This window comes from Heliconius melpomene, chromosome 12, assembly GCF_056956725.1.
Source record: "Heliconius melpomene rosina isolate 202511_hmr_F chromosome 12, ASM5695672v1, whole genome shotgun sequence".
NCBI lineage: Eukaryota > Metazoa > Arthropoda > Insecta > Lepidoptera > Nymphalidae > Heliconius > Heliconius melpomene.
In genome coordinates, this window is record NC_140400.1 from 15,220,920 (window position 1) to 15,242,222 (window position 21,303).

General features: G+C 32.0%; 4 protein-coding genes across 6 annotated transcripts; 2 read left to right on the forward strand and 2 right to left on the reverse strand.

Annotated features, from left to right (window-relative positions):
* The first annotated feature begins 64 nt into the window (after positions 1–64).
* Positions 65–9,575, forward strand: LOC146534125 (venom carboxylesterase-6-like). The gene is made up of 10 exons (XM_085193873.1): positions 65–336; positions 1,524–1,620; positions 3,431–3,616; positions 4,344–4,529; positions 5,710–5,900; positions 6,453–6,621; positions 7,577–7,761; positions 7,911–8,061; positions 8,322–8,445; positions 9,084–9,575. Exons 1-10 carry the CDS (start codon positions 142–144, stop codon positions 9,277–9,279), a joined length of 1,680 nt encoding a protein of 559 aa, XP_085049999.1. The 5' UTR covers positions 65–141; the 3' UTR covers positions 9,280–9,575.
* Positions 9,566–11,370, reverse strand: LOC146534126 (B-cell receptor-associated protein 31). The gene has a single exon (XM_085193876.1). It carries the CDS (start codon positions 11,216–11,218, stop codon positions 10,550–10,552), a length of 669 nt encoding a protein of 222 aa, XP_085050002.1. The 5' UTR covers positions 11,219–11,370; the 3' UTR covers positions 9,566–10,549.
* A 219-nt stretch (positions 11,371–11,589) lies between these two features.
* On the forward strand, positions 11,590–16,732 carry DCTN2-p50 (dynactin subunit 2). Of its 2 annotated transcripts, none has more exons than XM_085193875.1 (9): positions 11,590–11,777; positions 11,856–12,052; positions 12,463–12,598; positions 12,850–12,956; positions 13,612–13,728; positions 14,387–14,462; positions 14,825–14,983; positions 15,283–15,379; positions 15,738–16,732. In XM_085193875.1, the coding sequence occupies exons 1-9, from the start codon at positions 11,742–11,744 to the stop codon at positions 15,917–15,919; spliced, it is 1,107 nt and encodes a 368-aa protein (XP_085050001.1). In that variant the 5' UTR covers positions 11,590–11,741; the 3' UTR covers positions 15,920–16,732. The 2 variants fall into 2 exon arrangements, with proteins under 2 accessions (XP_085050001.1, XP_085050000.1); XM_085193874.1 differs by having other exon boundaries at positions 11,609–11,777; positions 11,856–12,058.
* A 1,498-nt stretch (positions 16,733–18,230) lies between these two features.
* On the reverse strand, positions 18,231–20,374 carry RpL27 (ribosomal protein L27). 2 transcript variants are annotated; one of them, XM_085193877.1, is made up of 3 exons: positions 20,243–20,374; positions 19,671–19,900; positions 18,231–18,449 (listed from the first exon to the last, which is right to left on the reverse strand). In XM_085193877.1, exons 2-3 carry the CDS (start codon positions 19,887–19,889, stop codon positions 18,264–18,266), a joined length of 405 nt encoding a protein of 134 aa, XP_085050003.1. In that variant the 5' UTR covers positions 19,890–19,900; positions 20,243–20,374; the 3' UTR covers positions 18,231–18,263. The 2 variants fall into 2 exon arrangements, with proteins under 2 accessions (XP_085050003.1, XP_085050004.1); XM_085193878.1 differs by having other exon boundaries at positions 20,057–20,249.
* Positions 20,375–21,303: the final 929 nt, after the last annotated feature.

Below are 21,303 nucleotides of genomic sequence, written 5' to 3' on the forward strand. Positions count from 1 at the left end.
TGCCTGACCGGAATATACTAAGTACAAACGCACGCGCAAGCGTGATAATGGCATTCAAGCCAAGCAAGCGTTTGTGAAAGAGTAGCTTTACTTTAGTAGAAGAAGGGTGGTAGACGCGTGCGCACGCGCATACTTAAAAAAATGGGTTTTATAAAAATATTTCTGTTCCTTCTTATAGTAGCAGTATCAGTCAGCGGCCAGGGTCCCAATCCCTTAGTAAGGGTTGCTCACGGTGTTTTACAAGGGGTGTGGAAGGTATCAACTAAGGGCAGGAACTATGCCAGTTTTTACGGTATACCCTACGCCAGACCGCCAGTTGGAAAATATAGATTTCGGGTAAGTGTATATTCAAATGTTATGTATATTTATTTTAATATGAAAGTTGAAGCGTAATTATTATTTGATTATTAAATTGATATATAATTGTCTGTTGTACTTATAAAATATGGATAACGGCGTGAGGTATTTTCGAGAAAGTAAAAAAAATCAAACTAAAGAATGATTAGCAATGATGTTTTAGAGGCTGTCTAGATGTAACGGGACAGCGTTTGTTCAGTTCATTGTCCACTTGAAAAAAAAAACTCGTATATATTTAATATATTTTCGTTCCCCGCTCTGCACTAGCAGCAAATATGGCGGCAAGAATACAACAGAATGTTCTTTCAACCTATCTTGCAATGTGGGGAACAGCGTGCAGTAGCGTATTTTTTTTAGAATTTGGTATAAGTAAACCATTTTCTAAATAAAAAAGATACCAATTAGCAAGCAATGTCCATAAAAATTACGGAAACATGAAAACGGATAATATCTCAGACTACCCTGCAAAATGATCAATAGTGAAAAGGAATATAATATTTTTACAGGTAGTTTCCTAAATAATATATATTTACATATATTAAATAAAAGAATGTGTACCTCTAACATCGAAAATTAATAGATATTACGCCATTCTACACGTAGTGCCTCCAGAATTCGGTGCAAAGTGGAAAGCAGAGTGTCTTAACACTAAGCTCTCTCTGCCTACCCTGGGATTCAAGCGAAATACAGCGTGAAGCTAAAGCAAATCCATAAATTGACAAAATGTATATAATTAACGATAAAAATAACTTAAGTAATTGTAAAACTAATTATCTAATGACATTTTAATTTATCATTCACCTTGAATTAAAATACAAACAACAAGTTAACAAGTAGGTATTTATATTTACTTACGCGTCAAGAAAAATCTAAAAAAATGAGATTTTAGACCTTATTTTCTTGCAATAATAACGAGAAAAGCGCGGCGTTGAGTTCCACTATGCGATACTTATGTTTCTAAAATTGAGCGGTGTGTGGAGATCGAAGTGTCTTAACTCTATGTATCTCTGCCTATACCTAGTCGCGTTTACAGTCACTGCGCCACGTCTGGCCTGGAACTTTCCAAAATAATGCTTTATAAAGTAGGTCTTAAGTAACTTTTAGAATATTTTATATATTTTTTAAATATATTATCAAGACTATATTGTAATCATTTTTGTTTACAGGAACCTCAGCAAGTAAAACCTTGGCTCGGAGTATGGGATGCCACGAAACCTCTGGCCGCTTGCCTCCAATACGACCCCTTCGAAGATAAAGTGACTGGTAACTTATTATGTTTTTCTTTATACGCTGTATACGACACAGGGTAGGCGGAGGGAATATTAGAAGTGGTTTATACAAAATGGCCGCCAGCAAAATGACGTTGTCAAATGAAAGAACTTAATTTGTAAACTCACGAAGAAAAGTCTAGAAAGCTTATTCTTAGACAGGTTTTAGTAATTAATATTTAACACCAAGGTCTTAGGTTACCTAGCTACGTCACTTATAACTTATAGACTAACTAGTTACATATCACTGCAATAGGTCAAGGCTGTTCGTGTTCAAATTATTTACATAATTATATTTAGATTGTACCTTCATATTTTTAATTGTGACAAACATTTTATTTAAATATATTTTATTTACACATATAAAAGATATAAAGATATACAAATAAGATATTTAACATGCAATGCCTTAAGAAATATTACCAACTATTTATGTTTTAGTCACGAATAAATAACAAAAGTAAATTTGTAACAATCTCTTACTGTATTACTAACGTTATAAATTACTTTTTAATGTAATGTTTATGACTCTTTAAATATTAGTATTGACGTTCTTTACTAATACGAGGGGCATCCGGCATAAACTTAAAGACCTTTAAATTTTTTAGAAATAAAAAAAGTTATATTACAAGTAATAGCCCGTAAGCTCGTTCGCGTGGACTGTGAAAACAAGGGAAATAATTGTTACATATTATGTTACAATTATTTTTCATTTATAAATAAGAAAAGCAAAATGAGGCAGAAGTGTATATCTGTGAAGGATTCCCATTCGAAGGAGTCTTTTTTATATTTTCATTTCCCCGCTCTGGTAACAAGGCAAAGTGCGACGTTGAGTTCCGCCTATCTTGCAATGCTTCTTGAAGTCGGCGGATAATGGGGAACCGAAGTGTCTTAATGGGAACATAATGTCTTAACGCTAGGCTCCAAGGCTCTCCTCTGCTGTAATGTTCTATTTACCTACTCTCCATTTAATCTGAAAAAAATTTTATATATATAAAACTATTAATAAATAAATAAATAAATTTTTATATAATAAACAAATATTTCCATAATATGTTTTAAATTCTCGTAATAGACTTAATTATTATGATAATTTTTTATACATGAATAATGTATAAAAATTGATATACAATTTTAATTTTATTGTAATATCTATCATAGCTTCTATTGTTTTAATTCAAATTAAAATAAGTAATGGACAAAAATTCAAATATGTTTTAATTCATATGGATGAATAAATTATACTTTGTAAATATTTTCGTGAATGTTTGAACCCTTCGAAAATATTATAATTATTCATCTATAAGAATAATACGCTTGTAAAGATTTTATTTCTTCATAAAATATTAAATGGTACCAAAAAAAATATTTCTTGTTATTGCTACATGTATTTGAATTTTAAACTAGAAAGTCTAGAAATAGATATTTTTTTAGTTTTCAGAATATTTAAGTTAGTTTTACGTCCTCGTAGCTCAATAAGGAGTAATCTGACAACATGTGATGGTTGTAGGCTCGTTCCTGACTGTAGGAAATGTTTATTCTTTTAATTCCACACTGAAATATTCAATAAATAACATTCTGTTTATTCTGTATTGTTGTAAAACACAAATAGTACTGGTGAAACACCAATATTATAATTGAATAATTGAGTTGTTGCAGTTTAGAGGTTTTTTATTTTCCGACTGTAAACGCAACGGTTGTAAGTTCGATTTCCATTTGGGTCACTAAGATTGAGCGGAAACCTCTTAAAAGAGTGTTTTAACACCTCTGTCTAATAAAATTTTATACCATTCTCTTCAAAACAGGAAGCGAGGACTGCCTATTCGTGAACGTGCACACTCCAAACGTCAATGCCGCAGCATCTCTACCAGTGCTGATCTTCATCCACGGCGGCGCCTACATGTATGGGAGCGGCTCCTTGTATGAAGCATCACATATTATGGATAAAGATGTTGTGGTTGTAACACTTAATTACAGATTGGGGCCGCTAGGTAATGTCAAAATATGTATTTCTATTGTATTTTCTTTTAGCTTCACGCTGTATCCCGCACACAGCACGGTAGGCAGAGGGGACCTAGTGTTAAGACACTCCGTTGTGTCTGAGAGGCGGAGCTCAACGCCGCGTAAAACTTTACTCGAGCTACAGTTTGTGGCCCTACGCTACAACTGACCTCATTCATTATATGTATTTCTTTTGCTATTCCAATAACTTAAGTATTAACAGCACAACTTCTAGAAAATTTGGTGGAAAGTGGAGAACGGAACTATTAAAATATGGGCTGTTTAAGAACCTGCGTGATGTTTGAGGCCAGTCGTGGCAGGGGCACAAAGATACAGGGCGTTTTTATACTCGAGTACTCGAGTTATTATGGATTTATATAATCTCCATTTATAGGCGATTTACGATTACACTTGGCGATTAATTAGCATTAAACCGGAACAAATTTATGTATCGGCCTTAGTTAAATGCTGATTAATGACTCTGTGTGTTGCAATTATTTATGACTGTAGTGTGAATTCTAATTTTTATAAGAAAATAGTAATTAAAGGCAGAGGGAATCCAGTATTATGATACTTCCGATCCCCAAATTCGTCTTAACGAAACCTTTGTATCAGAGGAGATGAACTAATAATATTTTTATCCGTAAATAATGAATCATTCATCAACTATTCTAAAAATAAAGTCAATGTCATCTCAAGTCAGTCTCTTCCTCACAGGATTTCTAAGTACAGGCGACGAAGTAATACCAGGCAACACCGGGTTAAAAGACCAGTCTTTTGCCCTGAAATGGGTTCGAGATAACATAATGATGTTCGGTGGTAATCCTGACAGCATTACACTGACTGGCTGTTCCGCTGGGGGTGCTAGTGTTCATTATCACTACCTGTCACCATTATCACGAGGTAAGGGTTCTTAGAAAAAAAGCTAGCTGAAATATATTTATTATATATTTTTTTAATTATCTAATTTACAGACTATATAAAGCTTTTCTATATATATTTTTTTGTTTAAAATATAAAAATAAGTGTAGAACAGAGTGTTTTAAGTCTAAAATACTGTTCTACATAGTCAAGTTTTAGGGGATTGGTGAGTCATTGTGTGTAAATACTATTCATGACAAACTAACAACCAGCTGAACTTGAGTATTTATTGAAAATAGTATAAATTGTGAAACATTATGATTATGACTTGAACTAAGACTAATATGAAATTTGAACAAGTGTTTTATATTAATCCACACACCATCTACATATATATGTGGAAGCAGGTAAACGACCGATGAACCTTAAAATAACTATTACGCTTTTCATGTATATTTTTAGGATATAGAGCTTTTTACAGTTTCTTATCCTAAAGGTAAAATGGAGACCTATGACTAAGACTCTGTTGTCCAACTGTCCATCTGTCACGAGATACAGCCTGGTGACACACGGCTCGTGAGTCGTGATAGTTAGATGAAATTTTCACAGATAATGTATTTCTGTTGCCGCTATAGCAACTAATACTAAAAAATTAAAAAAATATATCAAAAAGAACTTCCATACAATTAACTTTCTCGAATTTTAATTTTATTCCAGACAAACGTTTAGAATTAGGTAAGGTAAGGTAATTGGAATTGATTGACAATTTCGTTATTTAAAAACTGTGATCGGTTGCATGCTTAGCAACGCGTAACCTTGAATTAAGTACTTATACTCATAAAAAACTTAAAAGGCATTTTTGTCATAAAATATTGGTTAATAAAAAAAATTATATTTTTTTTTAAATACCAATTTGGTATTTATTGGTGTTCCTTTTTGTACTGTTTCTGCCTGTTCCTTTTTGTATTTATTACTCAACCCCCAAATTAAATTTTAAAAAAATCCTTATCTTATTAATACGGAAAGATATGATTAAATTATATGTATACCTTTCTGAAATTCATATCAAAAGAAGATAGGACAATACTGCATAAAATTTCGACTTAATATCTCGAATTCGAGCGGAAAGTGAAAGAATGCAGTGCCTTGACACAAGGTTCTTGTCTCGCTAGATGTGAGTTACGATATGAAATAAATAAAAAATATATTATTCAATCCCAAGGTACATTCCACCGAGGCATAGCATTCAGTGGGTCCGCGTTCTGCTCCTGGACTCACGCGACGAAGCCAGCTGAGAAAGCCAAAGCTCTTTCTTCTATAGTGGGTTGCCCCACTTCGACGAACCGCGAAATGGCGGACTGCCTGAAGTACAGACCTGCAGAAGTACTGGTTAAAGCCCAAGTTGAGATGTTTGTGAGTAGCTTGCTATTATTAACATCTTTATACACCTTCGATACTTTAGAAAAAAAAACACTACCCAAATAAAAATATATATGTATAAATATTGCATTGAAAACTTAACGCCGTTCATTGTCTACCAAAGCAAATAAATTAAATCAGCTTCACGCTGTATCCCGCACACATCAGGGTAGGCAGAGGGAACCTAGTGTTAAGACACTCCGTGCCCCACATTCCGCCGATCCAAAGCTTTCTAACAAAGCAGAGAAATGAAAATAATGTGACCATTAAACATTAGTGACACTCATGTTTGTACAATTGTTATGCCCTTGTCACAACTTATTTATGTTGCTAGCATCACTGTAGGGTCATTTTTACAAACTTCCGCTACCCAAAAGATCGTTAGAATTATCGTTTGGAAAGAGAGTGATATTTGTTCAATATTTTGCAGAATTTCATTGCGGTCAGAGTGCTCAGACAGTTTCCAAAGTGCGGGTTCAAATCCCTCAATTATTTCTTTTGAGGTACGGAACTCTAAAAACTTTAAAAATAATCGTAAACCTACAGGACTGGAGAGTAAACCTCTTCACGATATTCACACCAACCGCAGAAGCTGCAGGCACTAAGGAACCTTTCCTATCCAAGTACCCGTATATTGCAACTGCAGCTGGAGACATGCAACGATCACCTCTCATCACATCTGTGACATCTGAAGAAGGATTGTATCCTGCTGCTGGTAAAAACTATATTTTTAATTGTAAATTCTATGATTTTAAGATTTTTATCGTTAGATATCTTTAATTTAGTCTAGCTTATAAACCCGCTACGATCATTTTTTTCTAAATAAACGAAATAAAAGTATTCGCTCTCACGAACTGTCACTAAATATTTTAATTTTTGGTTTAATTACTTACTTTATCATTATGTTGTCTTTATTGTGTGATGTTCATGATCATTTTTTTAAAATAATGATACGTTAATTAAAAATTCTTACTAAGAACAATGTCGAGGCAACAATCGAGGCCAGACGGAGTATTTTTACAAGCGTCTGGCTTTAACACGACACGTTATGGGTTCGATTCCCATTCTAGAAAATGAAATAAGTATTTAATATTTTCATTTCTTCACTCTAGTGTCGAAGCAAAACCCGGCTTTGAGGTCCGCGGCCCAATTCACAATGCCCCTAGAATTCGGCCGGAAAAACGGAGTGTCTCTTACTAGGTTCCCATGCGTTAAATATTTTTTATCTAATAAATACAGAAAAGTAAAGTGCATTTTACTCGCATATTCATTTCATGTAACATCGTGTTTGGTTGGTTATCTTATCTTTTATGTCTCTAACAATAGTCTCCTATGCACAAGGTAAATATTAAATTACACTTAAGGACAAATTACACTAACGTTGTATATTTATAATACAAATACCTTTACGTTTTTAAGTTTTAAACAGATTATTTAATTAATGAGGCCATTATTGGCGACTTGGAATTGTCTGATCGTACATACGATCGTTATGGGTTCAATCCCCAATAAGTGGTAACAACTTATTTAAATATAAAATAGTAGACATACTTTTTTTTTCGTGTAACTACAAATTTAACACCTAAATCATCGTATTGATTGGTATAATTATGTATTTAAATAATTCTTTTGATGATTTCATATAAATATGGAAATGTTTTCTTTGACAGTTTACCAAAAAGATCCAACAATCCTGCCCGAGTTGGAGTCCAGATGGGAATACCTCGCGAGTAATATTTTTGAGTACAATGACACCTTGCCTCTAGAACTGAGACCGATCGTTGCTAAAAAGATCAAAGATCACTACTTGAGAGGAAAACCTGTTGGTCAAGACACATATGCACAATTGGTTCAGGTAAAATATATTTCATAATAATTTTTGTTTTTCAGCTTCACGTAGTATTCCACACAGCAGAAGGAACCTGGAACACCAAGAACATTAAGACACCTCGTGGGGGAATCCCACCTACAAAATATTTTTATATAATTATAAAACTGTTTCAGGCTCTCGGCGACCGTCTCTTCGTAGCAAACGTAGGCAAGATGGCACAGCTACATGCACAAAAGTCAGGCGAGCCGACCTACGTATACCGATACTCGTTCAACGGACAGACCAGCTTGTCGAATGTGATGGCGCAGAACAAAGAAAATTATGGTAACTATTATCATATTATAATAGGCATCTTTTTTATTCAATCTACAATTTTTTTCTCCTTTTTTTTTCTTTTTGCTGGCATTGGAGCTTTTGCTTTGGTAGAAGAGCGAAGAAACGGAAATATTAATAAATAATCCAGTCCCCCAAGTGAGAATCGAACCAACAACCGTAGCGTTACAGTCACACACTTGTGCTCCAGCGCCACGACAGCCTGATTGTGTTTTGAGTCGTAAAATTATACCTCATTTGTTATTAACTAGGTGTAAGCCACGCTGACGATGTAATCCTGCTGTTCAGCTACGAAGACCAACCGCGAGCAAGGGCAGAGGATCTTAACATGAGAGAAGCACTTCTTGATATGATATACAGTTATATGACTAATGGGTAAGCTTGTGTTTATTATTTTTTTTATTTCTTCAAGAACAAAGGTCACTAGTAACTAAGCATGGTCCAAAAATTACCTACGAATTAAAACTTTAAATAAATATAGAAAGTTGTATTCATATAAGTATGACAACAATATATCCTATAGATTTGAGAAAACAGTAACGTTGCAAAGTTTTGGCACCGCAGCCAAAAGCTCTGCATCAACCTTATTGACATTTTGGAGTGTGTTTCAGTTCAGTTCAGTGAGATCAACAGTTTTTTTTTATTTAAAAACAATGTAACTGTATAAAAATTGGCACTTGTCAATGAAATAAAAGCAAAATAATGATTTTTTAAAAAAATATATTTGTCTGTGCGTTTGTGCACGCTAATCTCAGAAATAGTTCAACCGATTTAAATGCACTTTTCGCAATCATATTTTGGTTAGGTTTTGTTAACATTTTGTTTGTTTTATTTCAATCTTAAATAAAAAAACTATTGCTGTATATTTATTATTAAATTAGCGGCAACTTTAGTTTTCAATGTAAACATATTATCTTTAAAATGATAATATTAATCAGAACACAAAACACGGATCGAACTCCCTCATTTGCATACACCATAGGTATATAATAATTAATAATCTTTTTTTGCAGGGTGCCCAGAATACCAAATGCACCAGAGTGGTTACAAGTGAAACCAGGTGTACCTGAACTAAACTACCTAGATATAGCAGGTCCTAATAAAATAGAAATGAAAAGCAATGCTGACTTCGGACAAAAATCATTCTGGGACAGTCTTGGTTTCATTGAAAATGAAAAATACAGAGTTAATATTAAAGATGAATTGTAATTTGTAATGTAATTATAAAATATACACATTATATATATTTATATGTTCCTAATGCAAAGAGGTTTGTTATATTATTAAAATTTACCAATAAATAAGTTACATATTGCAGATTAACTTTTTTAAAAAAAGTTACTTTTTTGTAAGCTATAAGTACTAATTATTTGTAAACACACTATATAGGAATCATTGTTGATTATAGTTCAAATTAAAATAAGAACTTAATTCTTCATATACATGAAGAATTAAGTTCTTTATTAAGTAAATAGAAAGAAATAAAAAAACAAAGTAAAAATAAAGTTTTTTAATTCAACCACACACCAAAAACCTAACCATGCAAAATTAACATACACATTAGTAAATGAATTAACACATATATTTTAATATTAAGCAATATTTTATTTTGTTCTTTACTTAGTTAATAATTAACAGAAAAATATAAAAAAATAGTCAAAATGCAGTTTTCTACAATTTACTTGAGTACTGTTTTTAAAACACCAAAAGAAAAAAGCAAATTTAGGTTTTATTTATAAAAAAAACAACAATCCAACCTAAAATAAAGAACTTTAATACATTCTATAAAAAAAGCAAATAACATAATATAATCAGACTTTTTATTATAATAATTACTAATTTGAAGTAATTATCTCATATAAAGAAGATTTTATAAGGATATAAGGGTTTTTAAGTAAAACATTTTCAACCAAATTCCTACAATAATAGAAAACAATACAAGTTTAAAAACTTCCTCATTCCCAGTTTGACTAATTACAAAGTTTTATCATATTATTCAATATAAAATAATCTTCATATCTATATGATTTTTTTTAACTTCACTTTATATTCCACATATAACAGAGTGTCAAGATACTCAGCTACCCAAAGTTGAGAAGCAACACCCACTCTGCCACACCTCAATATGGTGTCAGAACAAGGAATTGAAACTAATTCATTCCCCCGAGTAGGCATAATACCCACAAGTTGCATTTACAATCAGACAATATGCCACTGGGCCACAATGACCTCTACATTATTCTTTTATAAAAATTGCTTTACTATAAATATAAGAACATTTTTAATGCCCTTAATATCTTATTATAATAGATTCAAGATAAACAAATATTCAAGGCCTATGTTGAATCACAAAGCATTACATCATTATAGTGAACAAGGTTTAAAGTTTATTTGATAATTTAATTATGATTACCATAAATTTTAAGACATATTTACCATTACTTGTTTTTTATGTTAGATATTATTTTAAAATAGAAATTTAATCATCTTTCTTATCACCGCCAGCAATTGTGATTTTCTTTTGTAATTTGCTATGTTCCTCTGAGAGCCTGTCATATTCACGATTTAAGCTTTCGGCTTGAGATTTAACAGCTTCCTTATCTTTTTTCTCTTTAGATAACTCCTTTTCTAGAATCGAAATTTGTCCTCTCAACTCTTCAACCTCTTTCTTCGCAACTTCGTCACCTGCACCTTGTTTCTCAAGGAGAGTTCTCGCAGCAGCAGAAGCACTTTGCGCTTGACGGAAGTTGGCTTCAGATTGAGCATATAACCCAGCTAACTCACAAGTCATTTGAATCAAACGGCGAATAACAACAAGAAGGAATAAGGCGATTCCGGAGATATAAAAATTTCTTTGTGCCCTGAATAAGCGCATGTTACCTTGCATTTCCGCATCCAAATGTTGATGATCCGAGGACTCAATGCTGGAGTATTTTTGCATTTCGCGAATTGCATCAAGCAGGCACAGAATCAGCACCCCGATCAAGATCGCGAAGTATATCGAAGCCTGCCCACTTATATAAGCTAAAAACTTCGATTTGAAGAATTTGTTCCATCTTGCCGGGCTGGCGATCGGCAAAGTCAATAACAGCACGAATGCTATTTCTGAATACAGAAATGTGGCGATGATAGTCCACTGGAGACTCATGATGGATTTTAAAAATTCACTGTTGAAATAGAAGACGATCCCTAAATATATATAACGTACTGTTTGAAACAATTCTGACGATAAATGAAATACAATGCCGCAATATTACTTCGAGAATATCGGTGACTCAACAGAGCAAAGTCAAATTTGTCATAAACAGAAGTGACGTGTACGTATCCAATAGGATAAGTTAGCAAATATAAATATTTATTTAATGTTTGTTCAATTCAGATAAATTATATTAAGACACCGTTTTTTTATTATTTTAATGGTAATAATTAAATAAATATGGTTTTTAATATTTTATGTAAAAAATATACATTATAGCTAATACGTTAATCGGAATGAACGTGGAGTAAGCCGTCATTTTGACAATTAATTTGTCGTTTGATTGAAGTTTTACCTTTAGTCACTGTCTCGCTAAATCTACTGACGTCATCTTTACTAAATAAAGGTTTACTTTTAAAAAGGGTCAAAATATTGGATAATAAGCTTTCTAAATTAAATATAACTTGAATTCATAATGGCAGATCCTAAATATGAAAATCTTCCCGGCATAGTAAGTGTAGTCAATACATTCATCGTAAAATTATTGATTTTGTAACCTGTGTAGTAGTAACGAAATCTTTTATTTTAGGCCTATGACCAACCTGATGTTTACGAAACCGGTGACTTGCCAGAGGCTGATCAACCAGAACCGTATGAAGAAGAAGAAAACGATTCAATTGAACAGCTACATCTTTCGGTTAAAGATTCATATAATAAATTTAAAGGCAAATTTCTTACTGGAAACGTTGATTTTTCGGATAGACTGAGCAGAAAATCTCGAATCGGGTACAGGTATACTGTTATTTTTGTTATTTGTCAACATTGAACAACGATTAATCTAATTTTAAAATAATATTTTTTACTTAACTTATGTGTAATAACTAAATATTTTAAAATTAGAACGACAAAATGAAGATATCGTCAAAGAGTATCTGAATATAAACGCGATAGTTATAGGTTTGATTCCTTACTTTACTTAGGGAAATTATTATAATTAAATTGTTTGGGCTTCTCATTGGCAGTAAATGTGCATTGAGTCAAGCATCTTTGACATCTACCACTCAACATGCAATATCTTGAAATTTGGTAGTTTGTGGCAAACTGAGTTTCTTCATTCTCCCTCCGGCTACCCTGCTATGTGGGAAAAGCGTAAATGCTGAAATTAAAAATAATCTTGTAATAAAAAATATTCACAGAGCTGGGGAATGGGAATTAGCTGCTGAAGGTGATCCTGAGACTACACTGGAACGCTACAATAGACTACGATGTGAATTTTCGGAACTATTAGAACAAGTTGCTGAACAAGAAAACAAAGCTACTGAGAGTGAAAAGGTAAAATCTTGAAAATATCTAATATCATAATAAGTAATTTAAAGTACTTATATATAGTTTATATTTTTATTTCAACATTATTTTAACAAATTTATGTATACTCTGACTTTTAACTATTTGATGAGCCTCTGAACTTCTGAAGAGTGCCATTATTCATGTCCTGACATGATGACCTACTATTAAGCTACTCATGTTTAGGCCCACATAATATAACTAAAATATTTATTTTTTATTTTATATATTTATTTTAGGATGAGCACTCCAAACTGGCGGCTCAAATTAATACAACAAAGAAACTTTTGGAAGAACTCAAACTTGAGGAAGGAGAACAAATTGATCCTAAAGCAGAGAAACTGAAGTAAGTTTAAATTTAAAATATTTAGAAATGGATAAATAATATAATGTAATGGGAGTAGCACCCTTGTCTAATGGGAACTGTACAAAAAATAGCTAATTAAGCTTTATGTTCCTATCGAGGTAAATTGAACTTTGAAGAGTTTTAGAATATTACACCATTCTTATTTTTATAACTAGCAACCCGCTTGCGGTTTCTCCTGATTTTGTAATAGCATTATAATTTTAAAGACAATATTGCAACATATTTTGCATGCAACTGTTTATATGGACAAAACTTTTTTTTTAATGAACCAATTATAATAAAACAAACATTAAAAGTTAAAGGAAGTTTGCTAAATTACAACAGTGAAAACTGCATTAAAATTATTTCAACCATTTCTGAGATTAGCTTGAGCAAACACAATAATAGATTTACTCATATATAATAAATTTAATAACATTACATAATACTGATATACTTCAAATAATACTTTTTTAGAAAACAAATAAATTTGTTATATTAAATAAGTTTAAAATAATATATGTAACAAGAAAAAATAAAATATTATATGTTTATGTTTTCTAGGAAAGTATTTTTCTTTTCTAAGGCAAAATAACACTTTAAAAATATTAATACTACATAAAATAATGCCTATTTAATGTATTTATATTTCAAGGGAATACCTTAGTATCAATGGGAAAAAGAAACAGGGTGAAATTGTAACAGCACACCTAAAACTTAAACCAGAAGTAAATCTAGCACAGACTACACGGATAGCGCAGTTGGAGCACAGGTATTAAAAATTTGTATTTTTTTTTATTTTTTAGACATCTCTTTTCAAAGTACCTACCTACTATGACTAATAATATAAAATATGGCCATTGTGTATACTGGGACACCGCAGTCCCCCATTATGGGGCTGTAATTTTGATGGCTGTGGTTTTGTTTCCCACTTGGGGGAATAAATTATTTTCATTTTGCCAATCTGGCAAAACAAAGAAAGGCATTGAGTTTAGCCACTCAACACCCAATTTCTCGAATTTGCACTGAAAGTTTAGAATGGAGTATCTTGTCACAAGTTTTCCTCTGCCTAATCTGTGTGTGCGGGATATACTGTGAAGGAGAAAATAACTTGTGCATAACAGAACTTTAGACTATCTAAACAAATGTTAGCTTTTTGTGGACAATATAACTTTTAGTGTTTTAATGAACCTATCTTGAGAGATTGAAAAATTCAATAAGATTAATTATTATAATAATTATAAAATGACCTATTTTCAACCCCAATTTCATATACAAAACGCGGTGTTGAGTTCCACCGCTCAACATGCAAAGTCTCCAAAATTCTGTTGTGCGTGTGGAAATGTTTTAACACTAGGTGCACTGTGCCTACCCTGGTATTTTAAAAAGTGTGAATTATGAAGTGCATAATAAATGTTTTTTTTTAACAGATTACACAAATTGGAACAGGCAGCTGGTGTAAGAGACGAAGAAGCATTTAGAAGACTACAAACTGCTACTGGAGAGGTGATGGTTACTCTTATACTCATATTTTAAGAGAAATCCCCTCTCAACCTGAGGCGTTAAGTCCTGTCATTTAACATGTAATGTCTAGAAAATTTTATGTTGCACAGGGATTAAACTGTTCTAAAACTAGGTAAACTAAGCCTACCATGCTATGTACAGAATACAATACAGCTTGAAGTTAAAAAATATCAACTACAGATAAATCCCTTCCACCAATCATTCAACAATGACTTAAAATTCAAAAAATTAAAAAATCAACACATGCACTCCATATAATATTTAGATTTGTTTAATTTATAATAATTAAAATAGATTTTCGTTTCCGTTCCTAAGTTTTTTTACCTTTTATTTATTCTCAACAGGCAACACTATGCGGTGCAGCGGCATCACTAGCAAATCAGGCAACTTTACTGCGTCCTGCTGATTTAGCAGCGGCTGAAGCGCGTATCACGTCACTACTGGGCAACGTTGACGCATTGAAGACAGCTGTCAAACCCGCTGAGCCTGAGGTTGAGGCAAAGGTAAGTTGCTATACAACCTTGCCATTAAACCAAGTGGTAATCGAACCCGCAATCGTCGCGTTTACAGTCACACGTTTGTGACCCTGACGCTACGACTGGCCTCTATTTATTGTCTATAAAAATCTAAAAATTAATCTACTTATATTCAGCTGTTGCCAGGAAATACAGATGCATATTGAATAATTGTATTTGTGTTGGATAATCCATTTTTCGAGAATAGTTCATTTATGAAGAATAGTCCATTTATTAACAATGGTAATTTTTTCTAGTAATATTTATGATTTGAACGTCATTTACAGGTGAAGGAATTACACAAACTATTGGCTCAAATAGATGGTGTATCACATTCCGAAATATTGGAGAGAATGGAGGCGTTAGAAGCACTGCACAATCAAGGTATATAATAATTTGTTAAATAAACTGAAAATCATTGAAATCCATTAATATTTATAGAAATAGCAAGCAGAGACTCTCTTACTATAACCATCTAGTGAAGTGTCAAAACATTGTCCTTCAATTTCTGCCCGTTTCCGGTTACTAACTCAATGCCGTTGATTTGCCGTAAAACTGATGACTAACAAAACAACTGATCGAACCAACAACCATCATAGACGGACGTAGTAGTTCAGATATACGAATGTTCGACATTCGGATAATAGACGCTGTACTGTTACTGCATTTATATTATAATATATAACAGATATATATTATAATGTATGTTTATTTAACGCTAAATTTTTTTATTATATTTTAGCAAGTAACTTCGGCAAATCACTAACCGAACTCGAAACATTACAAAGCACTATATCAAGCGGAGTACAAAATAACAAGGAACTGTTGCAAGGCGTACAAGAAGTATTCGCACACAATATTGACAGCTTACAGAAGGAAATCAAGAAGTTAGACGAAAGAATCTCAAAAATGACCACCGCGTGATGTTGATATTAACTTGGATATGCTTAATTTTTATTTGGGGTTGCTATATTAAATAATAGTGGCAAGTTGTTTGTATATGGCTGTTATACATTTGAATTTGTTTGAATGACTTTCGTAATTTTAATCATATATTGCTTTCGAAAATGTTTTTTTAAGACTGGTATCCCGTTATAAGTAGACAAATTTTGTAACGCAAGTTAAATATAAATTATTTATTGAATTCGCCATTTTATACGCAATGTCTCCAGATTTCGGCAGAAAGTGCGGAACGGAGTGTATTAACACTAGGTTCCCTCTGCCTACACTGCTGTGTGCGAGATTTCTTGAATTAAAAAGTGAAGCTGGTTTTAGCTTCACACTGCATCCCTGGAATTAAAATATAGAAAAAAAAATTGGCATAATAAATTGAATCTTAGTAAGCTACAACATTTATACTCATACAAGTAGAATTCACCTTTAACCATTATAATATGTTTATTATATAAGGTGCTTTAAATAATAAAAAAAGAATATAATATACAAAATTATAAGAAATTATATAATTTTAATAAACAAAATACAACCCCTGTAAAAGAGACCTGACCATCATTCAAGTTATCGCCATATCTTCATTTTTCGTTAATATTGTAATAAAAAGTTTAAAATAATCATTTATTTAATATTCACAAAAAATATAACGTATATCATATTATCACATTATAAACTCGTTAAACGCAATTCACGTTTATACAAATGTATGCCCAAGAGCATGTTGAAGGGCGCTAGGTAGACTGCTTAAATAATTTATTTAAAATAAAGCAATTATTAAAGAAATATTATTCTTATTTTATCTGATCCCATAGATACGTTATTCGTAATTTCTATTAATTTTTTTTCAGCTTCTCTGTATCTCGCATGTAGCAGGGTAGGAGGAAGCCTATTGTTAACACACTCCGCTCCCCGCTTTTCAACCCCACAATTTTGAAGGCATTTGCCTTGGTGCTAGAGCAAAGAAATAAAAATATTACCAATTAATAATTCATCATTCCCTCGAGTGAGGATCGAACCAACGTCGCGTTACAATCACACTGTAAATCGTGCTCCTGCGCCACGACGGTCTCTTTTTAGTATGCACAAAGCTGATATCATCTACCTATTTGAAATTAATTACAACCATATGTGAAAACCATGGGTAAAGGTGAGAGACTAGTCAAAGTCAAAGTCAAAATATCTTTATTCCATAAAAATGCTTAACATTCACTTGGACATGTCATAAAAGATAAAAAAAAAAATGGAAAACAAAATAACCAAAAAAAATGTGCAATTTTGACTTGAAAAAAGCCCGTTCAAATGGTTGAGCTCATGAGAAGATACAGGCAAAGAAACTCATGGCCACTCTTTTTAAATGCCAACATTTGTTATAAATCACAATTAACAATTTAACTTAGAAATAGAGCAACTCATTTCCAAACATCTTTATCGCGAACATAATCTTTAACAGAGTAATAAGCTTTTTGGCAGAGCCTGTGCTTTACCACTTTTTTAAATTTGTTCAGTGATAAATTAACCACGTCGTTTGGAAGTTTGTTATAAAAGTGTATACTTTGACCTACGAATGAGTGAGACACTTTATGGAGCCTAGAGAAGGGCACAGCAAGCTTATTTTTATTTCTTAAATTATATTGATGGAGGTCACTGTTTTTATTAAATTTATTAATATTCTTATGCACATATACTAAGTTGTCGTAAATATATTGGGAGTGTAGTGTGAGGATGTTAAAGTCTTTAAATTTATTCCTTAGTGACTCCCGTGGACCCATTTTATAGACTGCTCGGACAGCCCGTTTTTGGATTAATTAACTAAATTAAGTTAAACAATATTTACTTTTTAATATTTTCTCTAAGACTCTTTTCAAACAAACAATTGAAGGCTTGCAAAGATAGACCCAACGAAGATGCCACATTTTTTATTGTTGCATTTCAATAAGTAGTTTTAAAGCATACACTATATCTATATTTATTTGGTTAAGATTGTTTTAAAATGAATATTACTTTTAGCAGAATATTTTTTTGTAATAAAAATATACATAATAAAAAAAATCTCTTAATTTGTAATATTTTAATATATTAAATATCTTAAAAAATATTATACACACATAGTATATAATATTTTTTAGTTATTTATTTGTTATTCTATTTAGTTATTCATAATACATGCATGTCTTCCTTCAATTTAAATAATTAAATAAATAAGCATTTAACACACTAAATCAACAAAAAGATTTTTGGGCAAGTTATCCTTATCTTAAAAATTTTAAAATAAAAGATATCATAGCTTTTTTTAGGTGTTTATTTTTAAAAGTATTTAGAACCTAAGTTTCTGGAAGAACCACTTGTTCTTTCCACTCTTGTATCTCTCTTCAAAACGCACTCTGGTGTTAAAGCGGAGCTTCTTGCGTTTCGCGGGATCTTTAAGGTCCTTTGCACTGAATTTCTCAAAGCTGAAGTCAACTGAGTAGCGTGTTGGCATAAGGTGATTGTAGTTTACAACCTAGAAGAAATATACATTGATTTATTAAAAAAAATGGATGAATACATGAGTAATGAAAATTAAAACACTTATTCAAATAACACTATTACAACTGTTAATTTTTGTATCATCATTATATATAAATGTCAGAATAGCTTTAGAGCTACCATTAACTAACAATGAAGACAGTCCCACCAAGCAGAGCTGTCAACAGGCAGTTACACTTTTAAAATATAATTTAACCTATAAACTTAATTCATCTTTTATTAACTAAAAGTATTTATAACAAGAAAATTCTACATGCATATAATAAAAATATTTTTAAAAGCCTTTGTCGACTGAAACAGTTAACAAGAATAAGACTCTGGTAGACAAAGTTCAGCATTGAGTTCTCCAATTAAATACATAATTTCTCAAAAAATCTACTCTGTCTTCTCTCTGACTTCATACCGCATGTATATATGATGCGGTATGAAGTCCATGATTAGTATATGAGATGTCACTCAGTCCTTACCATTAATCCATTGAAAAAATGTTAGGATGTGAGGATTTGTCTAACTTTAATCTTTTTTAAGTATAAGCATTTCCTGAAATATACAAATATCACATTCTGCTATGCTTCAGGGGCACTAAATGTTTAGATTTGAACTAACTTTAATTCAAAGTAAAATCAAGTTAAGCTTTATATTAAACATGCATACATATATTTAGCTGCTAATGTTCTATATTATTTTTTCTTAATAATCAACAATTTTTAAATATTTATTGCCCAGGTGTGGTGCAGGAACACAAGGTTGTGAGTTGGAGTAATTTGGCCAGGAAGCTTCTCATATTTATGAATACATTATTGACATATATCTGAATATATTATTCCTTGCAAGACTACTACCAAATTAAAATACCAAATTTCTCTAACATGGGATATAAGTTATAAAAAATTATTTCAACTCTGACATCTAAAAATTAAAGTGTTTATGCATCTATAATTTCAATGTTTTTAACTGTATGGAACAGATACAGTGATTACTGCGTTTCTTATTTAGTTGCACAATTTTCAGACTTTCATTTTCCAGTTAATATAGAAATATATTGGAAAATATATGAAAAGATATATTTAAATAGGAGGAGATGATGATAAATTTATTATTTGAAAATCTTAATCATTCCTAACTAAATTATATAGACATTTAGATTAATAAGTTAACAATAACATAACCTATAAAGAAACTTATATAAACTAACCTTAACAAAAGGCTTCACTTTGGAGCGCTTGTGGATTTTGTTTTTGCCCATTCGCTTGTGTACTTTGCGTGGGTACCTGTCGATGCCGGCGACGAAAGCGTGGCCGTACGGCTTGTCTGATGTGCCTTCGTCGTAGTTCTTGACTACTATGGCCTTACGCCCTGCGTACCGCCCGCTGAGGACCAGCACCACCTTCCCCGGTTTCATTATTTTACCCATGTTGGGTTCTTCTGTAAGAAAAACTAACCTTTAAACTAATGTTGTTGTAGTTTTTTATTTGTTTGACATAGTTGGTACTATTCGTTTTAAATGAGAAAACTTTGATTTGACTATATTTTTTAATATAAAGAATAGATTTAGTAAATGTTTTTGTTGATCATTCGTACATTAGTACAATTGGTGCACTATTCGAAGTGTAATATCTCTTATATGAATAGTAACCACAATAAAATATATACACTACGCCACAGGAGATATCACAAATATATTGTTTAAGAATTTTATAATTCCTTTGTACACTTTTTCTCACAGATTTTATAGGATTTATTTTCATATAAATTTACAAAACTCACACTCTTAACCCGTCGACAAGAAAGACCACAGAAAAAGAATATTTTACAGATAATACAATGACATTGACATTTACTTGTCAAGTGATAATGTTGCTTGATGTAAAGGCATAGACAACAATTTCTATTTAACTCGTTCAACAATAGTAAATAATCTTTTTTTTATAAGCAAATATAATATAATTAATACTTGTAAGGTTTTAAGCTATTACAACAACTTTTCTTTACGTAATCTTTTCATATTTTAAGTATTCAATGGTATAATACGCTACTCTTAAAGGCATTTACGTCCCGATAGCTATGGTGTCTGATGAGTACTAACTGCCACATGTTCACTTGTAAAATAGTTCAAAAGTTTTATTGAAGAGCTAGTACATTCATTTGGTTTATCCTTTATAAATATGATCCCGAGACTTTTCGAGAACGGACCCTCGAGGATACGGTTCAGTTTAGGAAACGCGCCACTATTGTAAAACTTTAGTTTTTTTAGTGGCCGTAGGATAACTCTAATTTTTATCGACGTCTGAACTCTGAAGGTGCCTTCTTGTTTTTTAAGTATAAGTAACACTAATAAATAATTTAATACTACTCCTTTTTAAAAACTAGCTTCCCGCACACAGCAGCGTAGAAAGGATAGAGGAAACCTCGTGTTAAGACTCTTCCCCTTTTTTTGCCGAATTCTGGAGGCGTTGCGTGTTGAGTGGCAGATTTCAACGCTGCGTTTAACCTTCGACACCAGACCGAAAAAATTAAAATATAAATTTAAGTAATTATTTTCCTTTCCTCGAGACGAGATCGAATCCACAACCAGTCGATTTTGCAGCACACTTTGTCCCCTGCGCCACGACTGGCCTCTAATTAGACCAAAAAGTGACCAAATTTGTATGATATTCTAAAAAACGGGGTATTTGTTACGTCCCGGTGGCATGTTTGAGAACACTGGGACACACAAGCGAAAAACGGGGCAGTCCCGTTCAAAATGGGACATCTGATCCCATTAGTTATGGCTTTCGTTATTATATATTATTACGAATTTTACCTTATATTTTTTAGTTTATAGTATT